The sequence below is a fragment of the Lithobates pipiens genome, unplaced genomic scaffold (assembly GCF_037356315.1).
Source record: "Lithobates pipiens isolate NorthernLeopardFrog02 unplaced genomic scaffold, aLitPip1_a1.2 Scaffold_51, whole genome shotgun sequence".
Classification (NCBI taxonomy): domain Eukaryota; kingdom Metazoa; phylum Chordata; class Amphibia; order Anura; family Ranidae; genus Lithobates; species Lithobates pipiens.
The window spans coordinates 436,137-462,789 of record NW_027507874.1 but is presented as its reverse complement, the minus strand read 5'-3'; the positions used below and the strand labels follow the sequence as shown (position 1 = coordinate 462,789).

The 26,653-nt window shown below is 44.2% G+C and overlaps 3 protein-coding genes across 3 annotated transcripts in view; 1 reads left to right on the top strand and 2 right to left on the bottom strand.

Moving 5' to 3' along the window:
* LOC143957187 (uncharacterized) overlaps positions 1-26,653 on the top strand; it is a 157,110-nt gene that overhangs the window by 51,852 nt on the left and 78,605 nt on the right. The window contains exon 13 of the mRNA XM_077467336.1: positions 2,352-3,268. Within this exon, the coding sequence (XP_077323462.1) occupies positions 2,352-3,268 (917 nt within the window). The remainder of the gene's footprint in view (positions 1-2,351; positions 3,269-26,653) is intronic.
* LOC143957066 (uncharacterized) overlaps positions 11,977-26,653 on the bottom strand; it is an 80,110-nt gene continuing 65,433 nt past the window's right edge. The window contains exon 12 of the mRNA XM_077467206.1: positions 11,977-12,591. Coding sequence (XP_077323332.1) covers positions 12,110-12,591 — 482 coding nt within the window. The 3' untranslated portion in view covers positions 11,977-12,109. The remainder of the gene's footprint in view (positions 12,592-26,653) is intronic.
* On the bottom strand, positions 12,644-20,017 carry LOC143957059 (uncharacterized). The gene is made up of 8 exons (XM_077467197.1): positions 19,938-20,017; positions 19,390-19,538; positions 18,991-19,143; positions 18,838-18,904; positions 18,618-18,715; positions 16,988-17,093; positions 16,586-16,696; positions 12,644-12,836 (listed from the first exon to the last, which is right to left on the bottom strand). The coding sequence occupies exons 2-8, from the start codon at positions 19,465-19,467 to the stop codon at positions 12,784-12,786; spliced, it is 666 nt and encodes a 221-aa protein (XP_077323323.1). The 5' UTR covers positions 19,468-19,538; positions 19,938-20,017; the 3' UTR covers positions 12,644-12,783.

Genomic DNA, 26,653 nt, shown 5'->3' with positions numbered 1-26,653 from the left:
TATAACTGTTACAGGTGACGCTGGTTGGTTAGTTATTTTTTTATAGTTTCAGGGCACCCGCCATTTATTACCTAGTCTCACTAGTGTACCCCTAAATTTAGGGGTGTCTACTTTCCAAAATGGGGTCATTTGGGGGGGGTTTGTGCCATCTTGGCATTTTATGGCCTTCAAAACTGTAACGCCCTTAGAAAGCCTGAAGGCGGTGCTTGGTTTTCGGGGCCCCGTACGCGGCTAGGCTCCCAAAAAGTCCCACATATGTGGTATCCCCGTACTCAGGAGAAGCAGCAGAATTTATTTTGGGGTGTCATTTCACATATGCCCATGGCATGCGTGAGCAATATATCATTTAGTGACAACTTTGTGAAAAAAAAAAAAAAAAAAAAAAAGTTTGTAATTTTCCCGCAACTTGTGGCAAAATATAAAATATTCCATGGACTCAACATGCCTCTCAGCAAATAGCTTGGGATGTCTACTTTCTAAAATGGGGTCATTTGTGGGGGTTTTGTGCCATCTTGGCATTTTATGGCCTTCAAAACTGTAATAGGTAGTGAGAAGTGAACTCAAAAATTTACGCCCTTAGAAAGCCTGAAGGCGGTGCTTGGTTTTCGGGGCCCCGTACGCGGCTAGGCTCCCAAAAAGTCCCACATATGTGGTATCCCCGTACTCAGGAGAAGCAGCAGAATTTATTTTGGGGTGTCATTTCACATACGCCCATAGCATGTGTGAGCAATATATCATTTAGTGACAACTTTGTGTAAAAAAAAAAAAAAAAAATTTTTTTTGTCATTATTCAATCGCTTGAGGCAAAAAAATAAAATATTCAATGGGCTCAACATGCCTCTTATCAATTTCCTTAGGGGGTCTACTTTCCAAAATGGGGTCATTTGGGGGGGTTTTGTACTGCCCTGCCATTTTAGCACCTCAAGAAATGAGATAGGCAGTCGTAAACTAAAAGCTGCGTAAATTCCAGAAAACGTACCTTAGTTTGTAGATGTGACAACTTTTGCGCAAACCAATAAATATACAATTATTGACTTTTTTTTTACCAAAGACATGTGGCTGAATACATTTTGGCCTAAATGTATGACTAAAATTTGAGTTTATTGGATTTTTCTAATAACAAAAAGTAGAAAATATCATTTTTTTTCAAAATTTGCGGTCTTTTTACGTTTATATCGCAAAAAATAAAAATCGCAGAGGCAATCAAATACCATCAAAAGAAAGCTCTATTTGTGGGAAGAAAAGGACGCAAATTTTGTTTGGGTACAACATTGCATGACCGCGCAATTACCAGTTAAAGCAGCGCAGTGCCAAAGTGTAAAAAGACCTCTGGTCATTTACCAGCAAAATGGTCCGGTCTGAAAGTGGTTAAAGAGTCTACCATAGGACACGAGGCCCAGAAGCACCACAAGCAGAATCCAGTGCCTGAGGGTCACATTCTAGGCAGTCCCTGCAATTTTCAGTTCAGTGGTGTCCTGGCAGCCTCCAAGCCTATGGTGGATAGTTTCATAAAGACAAAAAAGTATCTTGAGTAGAAATAGGAAACTTTTCTAAATAGAAAAAGACATGGTTTCTTGACCAGGGTTCCTCCAGAGCTTGCTAGGGGCTCCTCAAGCAATTTCTGCCCCACAGATAAGTTCCCACTGACACCATTGATCTTTGTAGCTATCTGTAAGTGGCTAATTCTTCCCAATGACCACAAGTGTAAGGAGCATTCTTCTCACTGACCATCACACTAATGTATCATGAGTCGTAGATCTAGTCCTTTTTAGCAGGGGGTCCAAGAGACCAGAGACCAGATATTTTAAGGGTACCTATGTGTTGAAAAGGTTGAGAAAAGCTGTTCTAGGACATTAAATTACTGAAGCATGATAGGAATGCGAGAGGTTTTACCTGGCTGGCCAACAGCTTTTTGCGTTTGCGAGTTACCTCGGAATTACTGATTTCTGTGTCCCTTAATAAACGAGAAATAAAAATTACTAACCACCTGTTTTTATAGCAAGTGTCCACCCGTGAAGAACTTGTATTCTCCTTGTGGCTGTGCCATGTGGCTAACCCATGATGCTGGTGTCACTTAGCACTATATGTTTTCTAAACTGACTGCGGAGTCTTGTTTCCTTTCAGACTGTCTCTCTCCAGTTGAATCTCCTTACATAGCAGGGAGGAGGAGGGATGCAATGTAATAATTGGCTTGTCCATGCATAATGAGATATTAGGTTACTGGTGAGATGCTCCAGTGTCCACAAACCTTTGGCAAAACAGTGTAAATTCAGGTGTGAAATATTTCTAAAATATTTAATGTCAAGTGTTTCAAGTGTTCATGTGCTCTTCCATCTCTTTTTTTACCCCAGACAGACAACAGATTTTAAAGAAAAAGGAGGAATTTTCCATTTTGTTTCCAGGAAATGAAAATAACATCACGTTAAGTTCTCCAGGAGACCACATTACCCCAAGTCTTCATCCAGCACTCCCCATTGCAGATCGATTACCTGATGCCTCTACTCCCAGGGGGAATTTTCCAGATCACTTGCCTCCCCTCACCCATCATATAGGTCATGGAAAATTTCTTTGTTATGTGTGCGGGAAATGTTTCACCAGGAAGGAAAGTCTCACTTTACACCAGAGGTCTCACGCAGGGGAAAAGCCACATTCATGTTCTGTATGTGGGAAATGTTTTCTTCGGAAATGGTGTTTAATTAATCACCAGAGGACTCATACAGGAGAGAAACCATATTCATGTACGGAATGTGGCAAACATTTCATGCACAAGTCAAATCTTGCTTTACACCAACGGACTCACACAGGCGTTCCAGCAACAGATCTGCACAAGCCATACTCTTGTCCTGAATGCGGGAAATGTTTCAAAGTAAATGCTGGTCTTCTTTTACATCAGAGAACTCACACTGGCGTGAAACCATATTCATGTTTAGAGTGCGGGAAATGTTTTTCTATGAGCTCGGCTCTTGTGAAACACGAGAGAATTCACACCGGTGAGAAGCCATATTCATGTTCAGAATGTGGGAAATCCTTCAGTCAGAGGACCCATCTTGTTTTACATGAGAGAATTCACACCGGGGTGAAACCGTATTCATGTGAAGAGTGCGGGAAATGTTTTACTGCAAGTTCAGCTCTTGCTAAGCACAAGCGGACTCACACAGGGGAGAAGCCGTATTCCTGTACAGTTTGCGGGAGAGGTTTTGCGCGAAAAGAAAACCTTGTAGTACATCTTAAAATTCACACCAGGCAGAAGCCGTATTCATGTACACAATGATGAAGATGCTTTTTGTAAAAATAAATATATGTTTTTAAAACACACCTAAAAATGAGGGGAAGGAGGCCTAGCGGTGCCCAAGTTTTATAAGTATTTCCTTGCTGGCCAATTGACATTTGCTCACCGCTGGCTGACTACTCCCATAGATGACGCCTCTGTATCCTCAAAGGCAGCATGTGTGGGATCATATGAGGCATTCTTCCACCTAGTATGCAGAGGTTTGATGTCCCCTTACTCCCTTACCTCCTTTATGCGTTCAGTTATAAAGGCATGGCCTGTGGCACAGGGGTTTACGCCATCTAGTCCTGGTTGGCTTTCTCCCAACGTGCCACTGGAGAAATCCAAACCTAACACATTATTTTGACTATGATGATCCGGTAGTTGGGACCAAATATGGTATTAAGACTACAACATATAGTTTCTAATGGTTCCCTGATGGCCTTTAATGATCTTAAAAAACACTACCGATTGCCAAATTCACAATTTTTTAGGCATATCCAATTGAGACATGCTTTTTGCTCTCAATTTGGAAAGGATCTTCTTAATCTTGAACCAAATGATATACTAGAGTTACTGGCATGCAGTGACTCGTTATCCAAACCAATATCCACTCTATAGAAGGACCCCTTTCCGTAAACGGTTCAATTGATGAAACCCTGCAGACTGGCCTGGGAGACCCCAGCTCCTGGTTTAGACCAGGATATTTAGGATGACATCTGGGAGGCTCAGTTTAGGTGTCTAGTCTCATCTAGAGACCATTTGATCCATTACACATTTTTACATAGAATATACCTTACCCTCGCTAGGCTGGCTAAGAAATTTAGAGGCCAACCCTCTCTATGCTGAAGATGTTCTGCACCCTTTGCAAATTTTATGCACATCTTTTGGGAATGACCTAACATTAAACCCTTTTGGCAAGAAATTGCGACATGTATCCAGTCGGTCACCTAAATCTCGATTACCTTTTTGGTTGAAGTATGCTTGTTGAGCATAGTTGAACCTCTGGCTACCACTAGGGTCATATGCACTCTTCTTACCCTCTTATTGTTCTATGCCAGGAAACTGATTATCCTGTCATGGAAGAAGTCTTCTGCCCCAACATTGGTATCCTGGAAATCACTGGCTAATAAAGCAGTCCCTTTGTACAAAGCTATGTATTTGACTAGAGGGGCCCTGGCCAAATTTTATAAGGTATGGGGGGGTTGAATGGCATCTATAGACACAGTTCCTGATTAAATCCCTGTGTATATATTGTCTGTTCCATGGTTCTGGCTAAATAGCTGAGGGGAGTGTATTTCTGGGGTGGGGGGGGGTTTTATTGACATGCCATTACAATGTTATAATCTGCTGAGTGCTCTTATGGACTTTAATTTTCCTGACAAAGAGAGGGGGGAGGGATTTGGGAATTGTAAAGACGGTATTGTCTCATATGGTTAAAGGAGGCATAATCACGCCAGCAGGTATTGTTTGGGCTAATGTACTATATATATATATATATATATATATATATATATATATATATATATATATATATATATATACTCTCGCTTTTTTTTTCTTTTTCTCCATGTTTTTTGATATAGGCTGGTGGTTCAGCTTTCATTGTAACCAGTTTATTTGTTTCCGCTATATGCGGTTTACTGTTGCATACACCCGTTATAAAACATCAATAAAAGGTCCTTTACGAATAAAAATAAAAAAACTCACCTAAAAACTCATACTGATCAGCCCCAAACCCTGCGCTGGACAGGATATTTGAATATTGTTAAAAAAATGTTGTATCTCCGTCTCTTAAACGGAAAATTATCCATTTGAAAAAAACTCAAACTATTCTAAAAATGAAAAGTGTAAATCTAAATCCCAATAATAGTGTTGCTGCCCCATGAAAAATACATTTCAAAAAATGTCTGAAAAACTGATATCCAAAAATCTGTTGTTTTTGCTAGAAAATTACTTAAACCCCCCAAATATTATATATTTTCTTAAAGCAGATGCCCTAGAGAATAAATTGGTGGAATTTTCCATTTTTTGTCACATGGTATTTGTGCAGCAAATTTTCAAATGCAATTTTTTTGAGAAAAAAATACGCTTTTTGAATTTTAATGCAAAAAAACACAACACGTAACCCATTTTTTTGAAAAATGATGTTATGCCAGATAAATGGATACCAAACATGTCACACTTTGTTGCTGCTGCATGGGCATGCGCAATTTTAAACAACGTAAATTTTACTATCCATAGGCGACGCTTTAAAGCCTTTACAGGTTACCAGTTTAGATTTACAGAGGAGGTCTAGTGCTAAAATTACTGCCCACAATCTGCCTGACGAAGGGGTCCTGTGTGAGTCTGAAATTATGCACTACTCTGTGTTATGATCATGCAATTGCTGTAAATCCTTTTGGACGCTACCATGTTGATCCATGGTGTGCTGGCAAATATCTACATTGTGACATTCTAAACCAGATCCCAGCTGGTTGTTGCTGCAGCACCCAAACCTTTAGAGCTTTATCCAGGAATGTGTGCGATGGGAATATGGAGTTCTCCTCTTGTGATTTGCGATATCTGAGGGTTCAGCAGCCTGTAAGTCTAAGCACCAGGCAGAGCTGGGATGTGAGAAGGTGAAAGGGCCTACATACCTGTATTCAAAACAAAATATATACCTATGTGTGACTGACTGCCTGGAACCCAGCCTGGGTACAGCTTCCTCCACTCAGGAACCAGGTATTATAGCTGAGAATTGCACCCAAGAACTAGACGACACTAGCTTAGGTACAAGCTGGAACTAACTTTATTTTACGCATTTTATCACATTATCCTAAACCATGGATCGGCAAAAAATCCCCTATTAGTACACCCCCCTACACAAAACATAAAATTTGATGTGATTCACATCACCCTTGATCATCCATGGGGGACTGCCTATTTCTGTTGGTTTTCCATCAGTGCCATGGGGGTCACCGCCTCAGCTCCCAGGGCTGATAACCCTCCCAGCTGACCTCCATATTTCCACGCCTATGCCCAGACTCATACTTGGTCTGTAAGTATAAGTGGGGGGATCCACCTTTGTATCTTTCTTTCCCTCCTCCTCTTATTCAATTGGGTATGTCTATATTTGATTTTTTAAATTTACCTATCCTGCATCTGCTCCTGATGAATGGAAGTTAGCCTTGAAACGTGTCAAACTATTAAATGCCCCTTTGTTTACATTTCAAGACTGTTAACAACATTATGTTCTACTGAAACTTGCCGATTAAAATTATGTTTTTATTTTGGAGAAGCGCAATAATGAGTTTGGTGTTTTATATGATGATATCATTGTGAACCAATATGTTGCTATGATACCATGTTGTTATGTACTGTGCCTCACATAAAGTCCCAAACACTCTTTTCTCCTCATTAATGTGTTGAGTTATTTTGAGGGGACAGCCAATTTATACTGTTATACTGTCACGAATGTCACATCTACCCCAATGCAGGTGGTCAGACACTATAGATGGCTACTGTGTGCTTGACCTATAGCAGCCCCCTTTCCCTTAAGGCAAGCAGGCCTACCGGTACTTGGTTCCCCCCAGGACTTATACACAATGCTATAGTGCCTGGCCACCACACCAGGGCAGATGCAAAAAGAGCAAACAACACTTGTAGTTTAGCAGACAGATAGCTTGGTTCTGTGACAGTCTAGGTAAAAGGCAAGCTGAGTTCAAGGAATAGTCCAATATCCGATCCAGGTCATACACAGGGAAATCCAACAGCAAAGCAGGGTAGACAAACGGGAGACTTGATCAGGAACAATGCAGGCAACTCTCTCTATCACAAGCAAGGGATAGAGTGTTCGGTTTGCTTATATCAGATGACTGACCAGATATTGCAGGTGAACACAGACAGGGGGAATGCAACAGCCAACACTCGGACGCTGGCATGAGGAGCAGGAGCACTAAGTGATCCTGACATATACAAGCTGTACACTCACTACTTTGCATTGTAGCAAAGTGTCATTTCTTCAGTGTTGTCACATGAAATGATATAATAAAATATTTTCAAAAATGGGAGGGTACTGTATTATTTACAGGTATTTATATAGTGCCAACCAGTGGTGATCCGTCCATTAAGGGCGCACGGGCACCGCCCCCTCTCTCAAGCCACCCCCTCTGTGTATTATAGATAGATTCATGCATTGCATGAATCTATACACGGCCTCTGTAGCACCCCCTATTCCGGGGCCCGGCCCCTTTTCTGGCCCCCGGTCGCCTGAATTACAGCGACGGGGGGTGTTTTTGAAGCACCTAAATAGAGCCATAGGCTCTAATAGATTTCAAAAAATGTGCATTGCGAGCGCCAACCATTGCGCACACAGTGCACTCAGGTGCATAAGAAAGGAATGTGGGACTTTAAATGAGGCAATTGACTTGTGGAGGTATTTAGTAAACATTTTTTATTTGTAACACTAGTAAAGTATTTTCATATATATATACATACACACATGGTATAAACATAATGGATACATATATGTCAGCTTGGCAGCACATGAGAGATAGTAAACATTGATGAATGTAATTCAAGGTATTTCATATTAGCAGGCATTGGTACACCATATGCAAAAGAGCTGCTATAAGATAGGTACACATACACATTGATAGTTACATAGTACTTAATAAATTTTAAATGTATGAAAGATATATATATGTGCCAGTGAATAAGTAATGAGCCAGACTTGACTTTTTGGATTGGCAGTGTTCCCCTGCTGTCCATGTGTGAGGTCTGTCTTGATTGTTAGTGCACCTTATTTAGGGTCCATACACGACACATCTATAATGACATGGCCATGGCACCTGGCGGTATACTTGGCATTGCACTATGAGTATATCTGCATTTGAGTAACCAAACTTTTATATAATGACATATGCAATACCAGTATTAGATATACTATTTGATACCATGCCTAATTTTTCAAATTATAATTTTATTTATATATCAAAAAATATTTCTCTACTGGGCCTCTGTTGTTCTATATGACTCCATCCATACTAAGGCTGGTTTGGGTCGGGATGGGGGGTACCCTTTTCTTGTCTTGATTCCGGAGTTGCGATGTGCAGCAGTGCTTCCCTCCTGAGTCTCTTTTGAGATATTGGTGGGGAGGCCCTCCTGCGCATCGGCGTCATGTTACGACCTGTTTGTGGCATCTTTTTGACGCCGCAATACAGAGATGTCCTTGGACCATCTCACGTCGGAAATGGGGTTGGTGTGGCTCCACTTTGGCACCTATGCCGATGGTGGATTTCACTGCCAACTCCCACTCTCATTCGACTGTGTGCATGACACTGGTTGGGGACCCGGATTACATAAGCAGGTGAGATTGATTGCCTTACCATTTCAGCATGTGTTTGACACCAGGGGGGTAACACACACAGCCTATTTACTGGATACACACCAACACACGTAAGTTATGCACAGTTTCTCTTTTTTTCAGCCCTTTCCCTTTTCTTCTGACTCATGCAACATACCCACTTACTATGGTGTATGTGTGTATTTTTATACATACACAACACTCATTAAAATATATACATATCAATTATATATATATATATTTTTTTTTTTTTTTCTCAAACACTAAATCGGGCATGCTATGTGGAGGTTTTCTTGGCTGGGGTGGGGTTCCGTGCATCAGCTCCGGAACAAACAACCATTTGGGGTTCCATCTTCCTCGATGTTAGCCAAGCACAGTGCTCAAGCTGACCTGTGAGTATAGATCTCCTTTTTCCCCCATGAGGTCTTTTCTCCCTTTTAAAAGGGGTAGAACATATTTACTAATACTTCAAATCTATTTATATTTACAGTTTACTTCCATACCCAACTCCTGATGAATAGCGTATAGCCATGAAATGCATTGAGTTTACATGGGGTGCTCAGTCAAGTCTGGCTCATTACTTATTCACAAGCCCATATATATCTTTCATACATTCAAAATGTATTGAGTACTATGTAACTATTAATGTGTATGTGTACCTATCTTATAGCAGCACTTTTGCATATGGTGTACCAATGCCTGCTAATATGAAATACCTTGTATTATATTCATCAATGTTTACTATCTCTCATGTGCTGTCAAGCTGACATATATGTATCCATTATGTTTATACCATGTGTGCATGTGTATATATATGAAAATACTTTTTTACTTTTTTTACTAGTGTTACAAATAAAAAAATGTTTGCTAAATACTCTACCTCCAGAAGTCAATTGCCTCATTTAAAGTCCCACATTCCCTTCTTATGCACTTGAACCCGGGATGGAGGTACATTTATTGTGCCTCATTTAAAGTCCCAAGCTCCTCCTTCTTGGCAACTGGCTGCACTGGGGACACAGGCTGGCTGGCTGCACTGGGGACACAGGCTGGCTGGCTGCACTGGGGACACAGGCTGGCTGGCTGCATTGGGGACACAGGCTGGCTGGCTGCATTGGGGACACAGGCTGGCTGGCTGCATTGGGGACACAGGCTGGCTGGCTGCACTGGGGACACTGGCTGGATAACTGGCTGCCCTGGGGACACAGGCTGGATGGCTGCATTGGGGACACAAGCTGGCTGGCTGCATTGGGGACACAGGCTGGCTGGCTGCATTGGGGACGCGGGCAGGCTGCATCTGACAGGCACTGGTGAGGCTGTATTGATCTCTTGTATCGTGTCTGCAATCTCTGACCATCTCCATCTGACGGGCACAGGCTTGCTGCACTGGGGGCACAGGCAGGCTGGCTGGCTGCACTGGGGACACAGGCAGGCTGGCTGCTTTGGGGACACAGGCTGGCTAACTGGCTGCACTGGGGACACAGGTTGGCTAACTGGCTGCACCGGGGACACAGGCTGGCTAACTGGCTGCACCGGGGACACTGGCTGGATAACTGGCTGCACTGAGGACACAGGCTGGATGGCTGCACTGGGAACACAGGCAGGCTGCATCTGACGGGCACTGGTGAGGCTGTATTGATCTCTTGTATCATGTCTGCAATCTCTGACCATCTCCATCTGACGGGCACAGGCTTGCTGCACTGGGGAAACAGGCAGGCTGGTTGCTTTGGGGACACAGGCTGGGTGGCTGCACTGGGGACACAGGCTGGCTGCATCCGACGGGCACTGGTGAGACTGCATTGATCTCTCTGACCATCTCCCGTACCATGTCCCCAGTCTCTGACCATCTCATGTACCATGTCCCCAGTCTCTGACCATCTCCTGTATAAAAGTATTTTTTTTTAAATATGTTTCGGTATCGGTCATTTTCGGTATCGGTTTTGGTTTTCAGCCTAGTTTATTTTTCATTTTCGGTATTGGTTTCGGCACCAAAAAACCCATTTGGTGCACCCCTAGTTAAAATTCTTATTCCTGTAACTTGCTGTTTACAACTTTCAATGCTGCTGGCTTCTGCTCTTTCAGTGCTGCTTCCCTGAGCTTCCAGGCTTCACGGGAAAGCTTCAATAGTGGACAGTGGATTCTCCAGTCAGTCTGTTAGCTTGGAGAAAAGCAGAGTGAGGCACGGGGGAGTGCCTTGCCATCCTAAGTTACAAGGCTGTATGCACCTATTGATGCACACAGTGTAAGTAGGCCCTGCAACCAAGGTTGGCTAGATAGGATTCTGCAAGAGAAAGGAGCCACCCTGAAACAGGAAACTTCAGCAGCAGTCAAGGCACCGACCTAAACAGGAAAAAATGCAAGGACTGAAAAATAAAGACGTCACATACTCAATAGGCGATTAAACCAACTGTTGAAAGGGCTTTAAAATGAAGGTTTAATATCACTTTAAAGTGTTCCTAAACCTAGGACCCTGCACTCACTATATCTGGTCTCCCACAGTACACAGAACATGGAAATGCAATTATTTTAGTAAATATAAACTGCTAAAAATCTTTTCTCATCAGCAGTATATAGCAGTCTTTTGACTTCTATCAGTGTCTGGTTAAAGCATGTCATTCTACTCTGACTGTCCTATGAGGCTGCAAGATCCCTCACCATCTGTCTGGAAAGTGCTGAATGGCTCTGTGCTGATTACATGCACTCTCCAAAGAAAAAAAAAACTCTCTAGAAATACACACCAAACTGAGCATGTGCCACTTTTCCCCAAAGCTCTGTTCAATCAGGAGATGGATTGGGGACAAGCGAAGAAGGAGAGTAACAGAGAAGACAGGATCAAACAGAAGACAGAATCAAACAGCCTTTTTACACAATACGGAAAATGAAGCCTTAAGTTCCACAGTGAGTATAATGCCGTGTACACACGACCGGATTTTCCGGCAGACTAGGTCCGACGTTCTTCCCAATGGACTTTCGGCGGAGTTCCGACGGACTTAACGAATGGACTAAGTCCGTTCGAAAGTCTGTTAATTTTGAACATGATGACATAAGACGGGACTGAAAAAGGAAGTTCAATAACCAGTAGCCAATAGCTTCCCTTGCGTCGTATTTGGCCCGTCGGACCAGCACACAGACGAACAGTTTTCCCGATAGGAATTGAGTCCGTTGGACAGATTTGATACATCTTCTATTTCTAGGTCAATCTGATTTTTTTTTTTTTACATGAAAAACGATCGGATTAGCCCACACATGATCGGATTGTCGGACCTAGTCTGCCAGAAAGTCCGGTCGTATGTACGCGGCATAACAAGCATGCTTTACTCACTGCATATACAGACTGATTTTAATGTTGTTGGTTTAGTAACACTTTAATGCCAGGATCACTAGTTTTTATTTTAACTGAATCTGCAGACTTTACATGAACACATTAAAGCGTATCAAAATCTTTAGTGATTGAGTTTACAAGTCTTGGTAAACCACATCCTACATTCTGAATGGGTTTATGGCTTCTCCCCGGTATGAGTCCTCTGATGCACAAAAAGATAGGATCTCCGGGTAAAACATTTCCCACATTCCGAACATGAATACGGTTTTTCTCCCGTGTGGATTCTCTTGTGTCTGGTAAGAGCCGAACTGATCGGAAAACGTTTCCCACATTCCGAACACGAATATGGCTTCTCGCCGGTGTGAGTCCTCTGATGTACAATAAGGTGCCCTATCTGGGTGAAACATTTCCCGCACTCAGTACAGGGATATGGCTTCTCCGCTGTGTGGATTCTCTGATGGACGATAAGATGTCCGATTTGGGTGAAACATTTCCCACACTCAGAACACGAGTACGGCTTCTCTCCTGTGTGAGTCCTCTCATGCTCAATAAAAGTCGATTTCCGAGAAAAAAATTTGCCGCATATAGCGCAGGAATACGGTTCCTCCACCGTGTGATTTCTCTGATGAGAGATGAGGATCGCTCTCTGAGCAAACACTCTTCCGCATACAGGACACGGGAACCTTTCAGACCCTCTATGATCAGTGGGGTGGGTGACAGGAGGGGAGAAATTGGAAAAGCTTCCCCCATGTGTAGATCCATCAAAGGACAGATCTGCACTAGGAAGGATTGAATGGAGATATGGCGGTATAAAGTTTTCTTCTGTAGAATCTTCTCTGTTCTCATTTTCTACTCCATGAGAGCTAATGGGAAATGTCTCCATTTTATTCCCATTGTGTTGTCTGTCTGGAAGAAACAAAAGATCACAGAAATGGTTAATAAACGCGGAAGTGGAAAAATAGTGTTTGAACTATAGGGTTATTTTATCGGCATTGCTATCTTAGCCTCTTGCCAGCAGCTTCAGGCAGCACAACGTATGGGTACTTCCTGGTTTAGAGGCATGCATGTGAGTGCCTCCTGCTGTTCTGTACTGTGATTAAACATAGCACAAGTATTTCAGCAGGTTACAGCCAATCATTTTGGCTATATACCTGCTGATCGGCTGTGGCCAATTACAGCACAGATCTGTGTTTTTGTAAACACAGACTCTGGCTGGATACCTCCATGCAATCAGTTACCATTCAGAACTAAAAGCAAAGAGAAACCCAGCCAGATGACCTGTTAGTAAAATCAGCACATAAACACTTGCATACACTTGTTAGGCACACAGTTAACCCCTTGATTGCCCTCCTGATCACTCCTGTCACCCAACCACTGTCATTAATACAGTGTACAGTATTATCCCTGATAACTTTATTAGTGTAACTAGCGATGTCAGTGTCAGTCAATTAGTGACCCTCCCAACCAGTGACAGTTAGCGCCAGATTGTCCGCCACATTATTACATCACACTATAAAGCCCCGTACAAATGGGCAGAATGTCAGGAGACATTTGCCAGATCAAGAAAACTGCCAACATTCTGTCCATATGTGTGTCGGTCTGTCAAACGAGTATGCTGGAAAACCAGCAGCTGACTGACTCCCGATCAGCACTCTCATCCAACAGCAGAGAATGCTGATTGGAGTGTTCTGGCAGGGGGGGGGGGGGGGGGGCTGTCCCACTGTCAGAACACAACAGCTCAGCAGGGGAGATCGCTGGACTAACCTTGCATGGTTAGTGCGGCGGCTCCGAGCAGAGCTGACAGTCTTTTTTCATGCAACCTGCAGGGTTGCACAAAAAAACAAAACTGCAGTACCCGGCTTAAGTCGTTGATTACTAGTATATTGTCTATGTCTATACCGATTAGTATCTTGATCGCGGGCAGAACTATACTAGTTGACCCAATAACACAATGCCAGCAGGATCAGCCCGATCACCAGCACTTGTGACATGTAGCAGACTATATTTTGGCCTAAATTTATGAACACATTTTATTTTATTGGCTATGTTTTATAACAGAAAGTAGAAAATATTGGGTGTTTTTTTTTTTCAAAATTTTAGATCTTTTTTCAATTATATAATAAAAAATGAAAAACCCAGGAGTGGTCAAATACCACCAAAAGGGGCCTGACCTGGCATGAAGATGGACGCTTGATTCTAGAGCTCCTGCCGCCACAGGATCAAACTACTTTTTACCAGAGGTAGTATCACCCTATAACACACTCAGGACATGGGGACTGCATTCCGGAATTCCTCGACCTCCAGATCACGCAAACAAACTGGGAGTCTGAGCCAAAACATCCTCGAGATGTCCCAGACCAACAGAGGGAACATGGTGTCTTCCCACCACGGACACTCTCAGGCACTAGCTCCCTCTCTAACAGGGACGCCTCCCATAACACCACCAAGCGCCACCACAGACATGGGTGGAATAGAGGTTCCCCCCAACCTCACCTAAACATCCATGACCTGCGAACCATCGTCGCAGACATAAAGGACACTCTGTCAGCTGCCATTTCGGAGCTCAGGCTGGACATCCGCGTACTGACTGACAGGGTCCTTGAAGTGGAAATAGTAACAGACCGCCATGATACGGTTTTCCGCCGAGCCACGAAACGCATTGATACCCACACCCTTCAAATGAAGGATATGCAACGCCATAAGGAAGACCTCAATAACAGAGGCAGACTCATTGATATATTGTGTGGACGCCGTGTGGATTGACATTATAGGATATCTTTTATTTGTGCACCAGCGGACTCTACATAACCCATCATTAGACCGTGTGTACCTCATATATGCTATGCCAGCTGCTGATTTGATTGGGAATCTGATATTTCTCCTTTTGCTGGCTATTTGATTAGACTATACCCTATATTGTGGTTCCGTGTGGGTGATGAGAATATTCTAAGAGAGTGTTGCTTTGCTTTGAACCCGGCTCTTTAACATTTTATAGGAGGACATCACCGGGGTTTGGAGGAAGGGGGGCTTATCTGTTCAACAACAGATATTTGTATAGTTTTTAATGTACAACGTTGTTTTTCTATCTTTTTCTACAGCTTTCATGTTTTAATTTGACAATTTGTTATTGTGGAGGAACGGGCCCCACAGGTGAAGATTTCTATAACACCCGTGGGACTCCCCTCTAGATTCTTGTGCATGCTCTCAATAAAGTTTATTTTAAGAAGATCAAATTACTTTGTTGCTTTTTCCCGCTGTGAGCAGTCGTGAGTCCGCTATGGTCTCAGCCCTTCTTCTTTTTGTGTACACTAAATTATTCTGCTACGTGGGAGAGAGCTCGTCATACTAACGTATCAATTTTTGATCTTCGGTTAATTTCAAAATTTTTTGGAATATTAACGGGTGGATTCAAGTGTATTTTTACCTTTTTTCTTTCCTCGCACAACGCAACTGACGACACCCACAATCCTCAAATTAGAGCACAACAATTCTTTCATACAGTGAACTCTTGTCTTACCTAGCAATCTCCTCTTAATTCCCAGAACATAACATCCCCTTACAATACGTAAATACTTACAACTCAGGCACTTTCTCCGTGACGCCAAACCTAACACTCTCCGGTACCTGGACTACACGTCCTTTGAATCACTCTGCAACAGCTGAGAACCCCAATGACACTTGAGCTCAACTATATATATGCACTCCTATTCTCGAGTCACAACATAAAAGAAGATAAGATTAGTCGACAATGGGAATCTGATCTCACCCTAGACCTAACAAAAGTTGAGTGGTAGCGCATACACAGTCATATTCACAAAGGCTCCATTAATGTCTCTACCCAAGATACAAAATATTCTCCAGGTGGTACAAAACACTTGACAAGATCCACAAATTCCATCCCAGTGTCCCATCACTATGCTGGAGATGCAATGCTGTTCTAGGTTCTCTGTTGCATATTTGGTGGGAATGTCCACTTATTCAACCATTTTGGAAGGAAATCCACCGCCTAATTGCCCAAATCACCTCCTATACCTCCGATTTCACCCCCGCACAATTTATGCTCCACCATACCTCCATACCTCTTTCAACCTATAAAAAATCCCTCACCCTACATCTCATTAATGCTGCCAATCTTTGTATACCAATCCACTGGAGGAGCATCACGCCCCCTACGGTTGCAGAATGGCTCCAACGGGTTGGTAGAACAGCAGAAATGGAAAATCTTATACACCAAGCAAAACACAATGCAACAAAATACAGAGACACCTGGGCATTCTGGCTGCACTTTAGGAATTCTACAGCTCCTAACAAATCGAACAAAAAATTATAAAAATGTAATTTGGACACAGTGTTGTATGACCGCGCAATCACCAGTTAAAATAGAACGGTGCTGAATAGCAAGAAATGCCCTGGCCATGAACTTTTCGGAGGTCAAGTGGTTAAGCAATCATATTTAAAGCCTAAACTTTTTTTATTTTATTTGGAGGTACTTTAGACAACTAACAGGAAAAGACTGGCACACTGCACACATGGTCTGGATTACACTTTTCAGGGCAATGGAGCTGTATGGCATGGAGGACAATGAAAGATCCAAGAAAGAGGTTTGTGGAAGTAGAACATTCTCCAAAGGACAATGAATGTCATTCCTCACCTGTGCTGATCTCTGGAGGAATGTCCTCCACTTTAATCCTCACGTGTTCTACTTCTTCCTCCTCCTCCTCAGCCTTAAGGTTTTCTTGAGTCTCTCTGGTGTCTCCGGAATCTGTGAATAAAGATAAGAGTGAAGCCCCCTCTACTGAGATGTATAAGAGACCCCAGAGAGTGTGGGGGGGGGGGGGGACTGGTCACATCTCTTGGCTGGTAATACACAATGACATGATGTGAGGAGGAGAGCTGGAGTCTAATAGAGGCTGATGGCTCCTGACTCCTCCACTGGGCACATACTGTCTCCCCATTACTGTCTACTGACAGAGGAGGGAGGAGAAGAGATTGTTGTAGTGACTGAACAAGGTGAATCTGGGACTCTTCTCTGGATTTAGTGTTTATTACTCACCTGTGCTGATCTCTGGAGGGATCTCCTTCTTATGCAACTCGTCATCCCTCATGTAAGATTCTTCTGCTTCCTCTCTAAAATCATTCTGGTTCATATCTGACACAATCTACAAGAGAATAAGGAAGGTTCCTTTACTATTAGCATTAATGATTTCTTTAATAATAACAGGGAGAGGTTTAGGGAAGCATTCTGCTCCCAATGAGTCTTTCAGGAGCATTGTTAGATGCAACACACCAAGATGAAAGTGTCCATATCAGATTCACACAGCAGAAATGGAAAATCCTAATTCCATTCTGGAGAAAGGTTGTCGCACATCAATGATGTCACTGCAGTCCTAATTTATTCCACAGAGCAACCACAATAGCAGTCCCCACCTGAAGACTGCCCCATCTAACACATTTCTCCCACTAGGGCTTAGCCATAGAGACTCTATGACAGGGGGTGGTTTTCAGGCAGGAACTGCTATTGTGGATTACACAATTACAATGACATCATCAGTGTGTGGCGGCTTTTCTTTTCTTCAAAATGTTCAGAGTGCAGGTGGCATCATTTACCCCTTGCACCCCGTGTTCAGGTGACAGTGGGAAGGCTTTATCTTGGAGTGGAGGAGAAGCTTTATCTCATCTCATATCAGCTTGGAGTGGAGGAAGAAGGTTTATCTTTTCTATCCTAGCTTGGAGTGGCGCAGGAAGCTTTATCTCGCCCATCTAAGCTTGGAGTGGAGGAGGAAGCCTTATCGTCTCCATCTCAGCTTGGGTTGGAGGATGAAGGTTAAATTATCGTCTCCATCTCTGCATGGAGTGGAGGAGGAAGCTTTATCTCGTCCATCTTAGCTTGGAGTGGAGGAGGAAGCTATATCTTGTCCATCTTAGCTTGGAGTGGAGGAGGAAGCTATATCTCGTCCATCTCAGCTTGGAGTGGAGGAGGAAGCTATATCTCATCCATCTCAGCTTGGAGTGGAGGAGAAAGCTTTATCTGGTCCATCTTAGCTTGGAGTGGAGGAGGAATCTTTATCTCATTCGTCTCAGCTTGGAGTGGAGGAAGAAGCTTTATTTCGTCCATCTCAGCTTGGAGTGGAGGAGGAAACTTTATGTTGTCCATTTCAGCTTGGAGTGAAGAAGGTAGCATTGTCTTGTCCAACTCCTAGATTTGAGCAATCCCACCCCCATCTAACTAACTGTTTGAATGAAAATACATTTCTAAATGCCCATATTACTTACCAGAGTCCATGGTCTAAAGACTACCCTTCTCTCTTCTTCTGTTTACTTTATAGAGTTCTTCTTTGTATGTCCACATTACTGCATGCATGATGTGGACATCTTCTATTGGTGGAGGCCACACTTCTTGGCCGAGATCTCTCTAATGGGCTCCAGAGGCTGGAGAACTCACAAGGGGTGTTTGAGGGGACTAGTGCCGAAGAAGATAATGAGCATAAAAAATCCCCAGCACCCTAGGCAGGGAATTAGCTTGGCTCATACAGGACACTACAGGATTGCTCTGGAGCAGGTGTTTGCAAGCAAGACTGAGGAGTAACGCAAATGATGCACAATGCACTATTTACATTCTATTTTTGCCTCAAGTTGGTCTTTAATTTTTCCACTTTCAATGATTCATTTTGGATTTCTACTACCTGATAATGATGAGGGATCTCCTGATGTTCCTGTGTGGAGTCCCGGGAATACAGAGGACGGGGACATCTCTCTGGCGGATTTCTGTTACTGGATCCATCTGTAGGAAAAGCACACTGACTGAATACATTGTTTCTATGTCTTTATATCAGAGGATGTGTGTATCTAGGTGGATCCCCAATATTCTTCTGTCCTTTACAAGAAATTAAAGTCTCCTCTTACCCGGTGATGTGAGGGGTTGTCGGTTCTCTATCATGATGTCAGACGTGCAGAAAGAGAAATTGACTTCCTGATAAACACAATGATACAGTCACCATCCAGACACATCCCTTGTCTGTTACTGGATAATGACCCAGAATTCCCGGCACCGCTCACCTCTCCTGTCAGCAGCTCAATGATCTCACTGGTGACTTCTTTGACCTTCTTGTTCTTTCTCAGGCAGTGAGATGGAGGATCTATAACAGGTCTCTGAATCTTCATCATGTTGGAAGCAACCAAGCCATCAGACAATTTGAAAGCGATATAATTCTGTATTGAAAACAAAAAAACAAAACAAAGTCATCATCCAAACTAGATTAAACCTTTCAAAGCATTCAAATAATTGTCATTATGTGTTTAACATCATCCCACAAATAATGCCAGCTTTGTGTTTTATTAATAGAGATAAGAGTGATGTCATGTGACCTCCCAGAATCCTCCTCACCTCTCTTGACAGGTCTGTGTTTTATTAAGAGATAAAAGTGATATCATGTGACCTCCTAGAATCCTCCTCACCTCTCCAGTCAGCAAGTAAACAATCTCTAGGGTGAGGTTTAATATCCTTTCAGTCATGTGACTCCGCTCCTTCTCCATCCTTGGCCGGGTGATCTACGTGGAGGTGCGTTCTCATGTATTAAATTGACCTTCCGTTAAACCATTTGGCTCTAACAAAAAATAAAATTTAGAAGAATTAGAAATAGAAGTGATATCTATGTAAATGTGTATACAGTAGAAGAAATATGCTTAGATGCTTTTACTGCAGAATCCACGCTTCAGGGGGAAAAGAGATAGAGAAAAAGCAGATGAGGAGGGGGAATTTTTTTGGGGGGGTTTGTTCTCTTTCTTCCCTCCTCCTGTAATAAAAAAACAACACAATCTACTTGCAATGTTTATGCTCCACTGTAGTCCCTGACTTCCTCTTCGGTCAAGCACTCGCAGTTCTCTTCAGCGCAGAATGACACACTTGACCTGGCTTACAAGTTTACATGACACCCCCACCCACTTTATCCATTCCACAGAGAATGCCGGGAGCCCCTTCTCCCATAATAAGAAGACAATATTACCTCCTCCTCTCCCTCCAACCTTATATCCACCACCAGGAGGTTTGGAAAAACGATTGGAGCTACTCCTCCCTCTTCCTGAGGACTACAACAAAATGGCCACTTGACAAAACACAACCAAAAAAAAAAAACAAGAAAAAATTGCAACTAAAAATTCTACTGCTTCCAAGTTTTTAGCACTATGGGAGTACCAACTTACACAACATTAACTTTTTTTTACTAAAACAATTCCTCTAACACAATAATAGTGGAGCTTGTGAGTGCTACAACACAATGGCTTCAGCTTCTCCTGTACTGAGGACACTTCCTGCACTTAAATAGAAGATGTTTGCCCTCTAGTGGTGGCTTTAGCTCTACACGGGTATAAAAGGGTCTGTTGCTGAGTCCAGGTTTTATTCTACAGAGAATATGACCTTGGAGTAACAATTTGGGGAATTTAGGTAGTGGAGTGGTTGGTGGGATGTTCCTGTGGAATTTCTGACTATAAATCTCCTATTTCACATCTGTAAAACGCTGCATGTATGCTGCCTTTGGCCCTGTGGAAACTGGCTTTAGAAACAGGAGTTTTGGGCACATTTTTTCCACTCCATGAACACCTATAAAAGCAGCCTACAATGGATAATATGCACAGTGGTCACAACTGTTCACATTTGAAAAACATGTAGTGTTTTACATCACTGTGTGGCAAAAATGAAGCCATCCTTAATAAAGAAAAATAACTTAGCGGGTGTCTGGGGTGCAATTTTTAAAGTGCGTCAAATATGCACATTAATGCTATAGGTGCGTTGTGTTAGTGTCAGTGTTGTTTTTCTTTTTTTTTTTACAAGTGCTAACTTAGCCTAGGACACTGTCTGGCATCTGGAAAATTCTACAATCAGGTCTCCTCTGCATCATGTCCATTGATCGATGCAGGCTGAACGCAAGGGGACAGAAAGAAGTGTTTTCTGGTATTCTCTGTGATTTTATACCCCTTGTGGTGTGACCTCACCCTAAGTCTGTTGGGTGTCACTATGGTAATAAGGAAGTCGCTGGGCATCTGTGGAACGCATACAGCAGAAGTACAGAAGCAAGGGGTGAAAAAAACAAAACAATAATACTATAACATTATCAATTAGTAGTAGTGAATATAATGTTCTTAACCTCTTGATGATGCAGCATGGGGGCCTTTGCTTTTATCCAACCCTTGGGACACTATTTCTCCCACTGATATGAGGAACTATTCCTCCACTGAAACCAAAGATGGGAAAATATTCCTCTCACTAATACCATTGATGGAGCATTATTTTATAGTTCTTTATTCAATTTTCTACTCCCATGGGCCACAGTCCAGCCCCCCTAAGGTCTAAAGGGCAGGAAAATGGTCCTTTGTTTAGAATGTTTGGAGACCTCTGGTCTATTGCATCCTGGTAACATGTTCTTGTGGCCTCCTATTGGTCCATTGCAGTCTTTACTAAGTAGCAGACTACAGTCCAAACCAAGTGACAGTCTTGTCTGGGTCACCACCAACCCACCAGTCCTCAGCACCAGATCCCCAACTCAGCAGCAGTCATTGGTTGGTAGTACTGGCAGTGTCCTACCAACAAATGATGTCACGTGTGTGCCACAGCCTCTGCCTCCCAGCTCCTGCTGACCCATGATATCTTTGTGTGTCGCTCAGGCTCAGCTGATGTAGGGTATAGATGTGAGTTCCTCCATATCTGCTGCGAGTGCAGGCAGGCCTCCCAGATCCTGCTCTTTGCCTGCCTGGCTACAGTGACATATCAGAAAGGTACAATGGGCAATGTTGATGGGACAACTGATCTATAGGGGCACTCTGATGGGACAACTGATCTATAGGGGCACTCTGATGGGACAACTGATCTATAGGGGCACTCTGATGGGACAACTGATCTATAGGAGGCACTCTGATGGGACAACTGATACACTGTATGAGGGCACTCTGATTGGGACACCTGATGAATGGGGGAACTCTGATTGGGACACCTGATGAATGGGGGAACTCTGATAGGGACACCTGATGAATGGGGGAACTCTGGGACACCTGATGATTGGGGGAACTCTGATAGGGACACCTGATGAATGGAAGAACTCTGATAGGGACACCTGATGAATGGGGGAACTCTGATAGGAACACCTGATGAATTGGAGGAACTCTGATGGGGATACCTTTTGTAAGGGGGCACACCGATGGAAATTACCTTCTGATGCAGACACCTGATTTAAGGGGGCACTCTGATGGGGAAACCTGATGTTAGGGAGGACTCTGATGGGGGAACCTGATGTAAGGGGGCACTCTGATGGGGACACCTGACCCCATCCTGACACAAACCCCACAGCAGCTGGCAGGAGGAAAGGGGGAAACTAGCAGCACTGCAGCAAATGGAAGGGGAACCTGGCAGCAGGAGCTGCATTTACTGGAATCAATCTCATGTATTCTCCTCCTGCAGCAGCTGAATGTAGGTTTTTAGCTGTTGCAGAAGGAAAATAAAGATTAGTTCCAATAAATGTTCCAATAGATGGTGCCCCAGCTGCTGTCCAGGTCCGGAGGGTCTACAAGGAAGGAATGTGATCTGCCCGTCACCTACCAATGATCGAAGTATAGATCAAGATTGACGGGTTGCTGACACATTATAATAACAAGTTCTCCAACCCTACTATCATTCTATCTTATCACAGTAACATTTTCTCTGGTTTTCCTATTGGTACATAACATCATATTAATACTGTAAGTCAGTGGCGGCTGGTGAAGTTTTAGGATGGGCGGGTGCAAGACACCGGATGTACTGTTTGTTCTGTCTGTCCTTTAGTTTGGGGGTGGTATGCAGAGGATAAGGTCAGCTCAATTTTCAGGAACTCGTATAGGGCTTTCCAAACCGTGAGGTGAACTGCAGCCCCCGGTCATATACAATCTTCACCAGCACACCATGCAATCTCACGATCTCCATAAATAAAGATTCTGGCCGTCTCCATGGCAGAGGGGGTATTCTTCAATGGTAGGAAATGGGCCATCTTTGATAACCTGTCTACTACCACTAAGATCGCCATGCATTCCTCTGTTGGTGGGAGCTCTATGATGAAGTCCATTGCAATCATTTTCCATGGTCTACAAGTAGTGGTTTCAGTAACCCCCAAGCTCGGCTCCTTGCAGTCTTGCTTCGGATACAGGTGGGGCATGAGTTCACATAACTCTTGCAGAACCCTTCTAGGTCTGGACACCAAAAAGTACGACGTACCAAGTCGATCGTCTTTGTGATGCCAAAATGGCCTGCCAGTGGGTGATTGTGAAGAAGCTTTAGCACCTGTACCCGGGTCTCTTCTGGTACGAAGATCTAACTCGCCTGCCATTGCAGACCATCTCTGGCTATCAAGGTTGCCCCGGGGGGACTGCTGATATTAGCGGAGGCCTGTTTAATCTGTGACAGTAGATCAGGTTTTAGTAGCAGAAAGTTACCTGCAGGTAAAATGGTATTTGGTACGGCTGGTTCCCTTGGATCATTGTACATCCTTGACAATGCATCTGGTTTGACGTACTTGGATCCGGGTCTGTATGTGATATGGAAAGTAAATCTTGTAAAGAATAGCACCCAACAAGCTTGGCGTGGCCTCAGCCGTTGGGCAGATCAGAGGTATTCAAGGTTCTTGTGATCCGTGTAGATTAGTATGGGGTGTGTTGCCCCCTTGAGTAGGTATCTCCACTCTTCTATCGCCGCCTTGATGGCAAGTAATTCTCATTCACCTACATCATAATTTCTCTCCGCTGGGTAGAGTTGGCGGAAGAAGAAGGCTACGGGATGTATTAGGTCCTTTAGTCCTTGGAGTTGTGACACCACTACTCCTATTGCTGGCTCGGAGGCATCTACCTCCAAGATGTAGGGTAGTGCTGGGTTAGGGTGGCCTAGGATTGGAGCGAAAGTGAACAACTTCTTTAGTCTCGTCTGGAACGCTTCCTGGGCTTCTGTGCTCCAGTTGAATTGTTGGTGCGACTTGGTTAGCTGGGTGACGGGGGTTATAATAGCTGAAAACCCTTTGATGAATCTCCTGTAGAAGTTGGCGAATCCTATGAATTGCTGCACCCCCTTCTTGTCAGCTGGTGCCGGCCAATCCAAGATGGTGGAAACCTTCTGAGGGTCCATGTTGATTCCGGCTGGGGAGATCATCAACCCCAAAAACGGAATGCTCTGGCACTCAAACTCACATTTCTCTATCTTAGCATAGAGTTTGTGTTGATGAAGTCGGAGCAGGACACTTTTGATGTGTTCTCGGTGGGTGTTCAGGGATAAAGAGAAGATTAGGATATCGTCCAGATAGACGTTTACAAAGATATCTAGAAAGTCCCGTAACACATCATTGATGAAGTGTTGGAAGGTGGCTGGCGAGTTGCATAGACCGAAGGGCTTCACCAAATACTCACAGTGGCCAAACCTGGCGCGAAAAGCTGTCTTCCACTCATCCCCCTCCCTGATACGGATCAAGTTGTATGCTCTTCTGAGGTCCAGTTTAGTGAAGATGGTTGCTGTCCTCAATTTTTGGAATACCTTGGGCATCAAGGGAAGAGGGTAGCGGTTCTTAACCGTGATCTTATTCAGTTCACTGTAATCGACACATGGCCGTAGGGATTGGTCCTTTTTGGTCACAAAAAAGATTTCAGCCCCTGCGGGGGATGTGGATGGGTGGATGAATCCCTTCTTGAGATTCTTGTCCACGCACTCCCTTAGTGCTCCTTGTTCCTTCTTGAACAGGGGGAAGATGCGCCTGAAGGGGATCTCAGCCCCAGGGAGTAACTCAATGGGGTAATCGTATGGTCTATGGGGAGGCAGTGTGTCTGCACCCTGTTTACTGAACACATCCTGGTATTCCTCATAGACTTTGGGTACAGGCTGACTTGTCTCCAGCTCTGAATCCACACATAGTAAGCTGGTTGTGGTCTCGGAGGCCCTAGGGAGGCAGTGTTCCTGGCAGTAATGGGACTGAAACTCGATCTCTCCAGTGCTCCAATCAATCTGAGGGTTGTGGGCTTGGAGCCAGGGGAAGCCCAGAATGATGGGAAATAGTGGGGACGAGATTGCATCCAGGCTTAGGAGCTCTTTATGCTGAGTTGGCATAGTCACAGAGAGGGGCCAGGTCTCCTGGGTGACTGGTCTTGACTTAATACGGGATCCATTGGCCAAGTATACTGATAACCCCTGCGTCTTGGGTCGTAGTGGGAAGTGCTGCTGAGTCGCAAAGGCCAGATCGATGAAGCAGCTGCATGCCCCTGAATCAATAATGACGTTGTCCCATACTACTCCGTTCGGAAGCTGAAAAGAGAGAAGCATGAGATGGTTTGCTTGTGTGGACAAGGAATACAGATGGTCTGGAGGTATCGGGAAGCACTTACGTAGTTTTGCTGGGCAGGCACGTACATAATGGCCCGCTTCCTCGCAGTATCGGCATAAGTCCCTCTGCCTACGCCGCAGGCACTCCTCAGGAGATAATTCTGGGCACAGTAATCGATTTTGCATGGGTTCAAGCTCATTGGGGGCCGAACGTGCATGCGCAGTGGATGGGTTGGACTGGGCAAGATAAGCTGGAAGTGGGGCCCTTGGCATCATCCAAACTGGCTGGTTGGATGGGGCAAACCTCTCGGCTTGGCGCTCATGTAGTCACCGGTCGATTTCAATCACCAAGGTAACCAAAGCCTCCAGGGTATTAGGTACCCCGACCCAGGCAAGCTCGTCCTTGAGGTTCTCCGAAAGTCCCAGGCGGAACTGGTGTCGCAAGGCTTCGTCATTCCATTGGGTATCCCCACTCCAATATCTGAAATCTGAGACATAATCCTCGGCTGCTCATTGACCCTGCTGTAGGGCATGGAGGTCTGTTTCGGCCATGACGGTACACTGGAGGCCGTTGTATAGCTGGCCCATAGCATTGAAAAAGCATAACATCTCCTGTGCCTGCGGATCCTCCTTCTCCAATAACTGGTGGGCCCATGCCTGAGGTTTCCTTTGCAGGAGAGCGATGATGAAACCAATCTTTGTGGCCTCCAGGGAAAAGGTTTGGGGTTGGAGTGCAGAGTATAGTTGACAGGCGGTACGGAAGGCCCGAAACTTGCTCAGATCCCCGGAGAACCACTCGGGTGTGGGAACCTATGGTTCTGGTGGTAGCATTATCATGGTAGGTGGAGGACCTGCCTGTGCTGGAGCCGGACTGGTCAGAGAGCCGGATGGAGTAGCCAGGGATTGTACCCGTACGTCCAGTTGAGTATAACCCTCTTGCAAGGATTTGATGGCCTGTGTAAGTGCATCGATGTGCTGGCAAATCTCCTCAATCGGAGAGGGTCCTCTTGCAGGCTCTGTCATGGCTGTCTGATACTGTCACATACCCTAAGGTAGAGCCTGACGAGCAGAAAAAGCCTCTCACACAACTCCGGTTCACGGGCCACTGAGGTTGCAAACAGCGGCTGTGAGAGCACGGTGGGGTAAGAGTGCCTGATGTTCTTGTAGCAGGAGGAGATTCGTAGCAGCCAGCAGCAGTTGGGAAACTGTGGTGGCTATGGATGCCGGGAGGTTCCTGGTGCCGGGTACCGTGGAAGCAGGTACATGGAGGCTAAAGCAAGGTGCAGAGTGAGACAAGCCGGGTCAGATACAGAGGAAACAAGGTACATCACAGGTAATATTTTAAGAATGGTCAAGTTCAGGCAGAGGTTTGGCAACAGAGGAATCCGGAGGTAAGACAGAAGA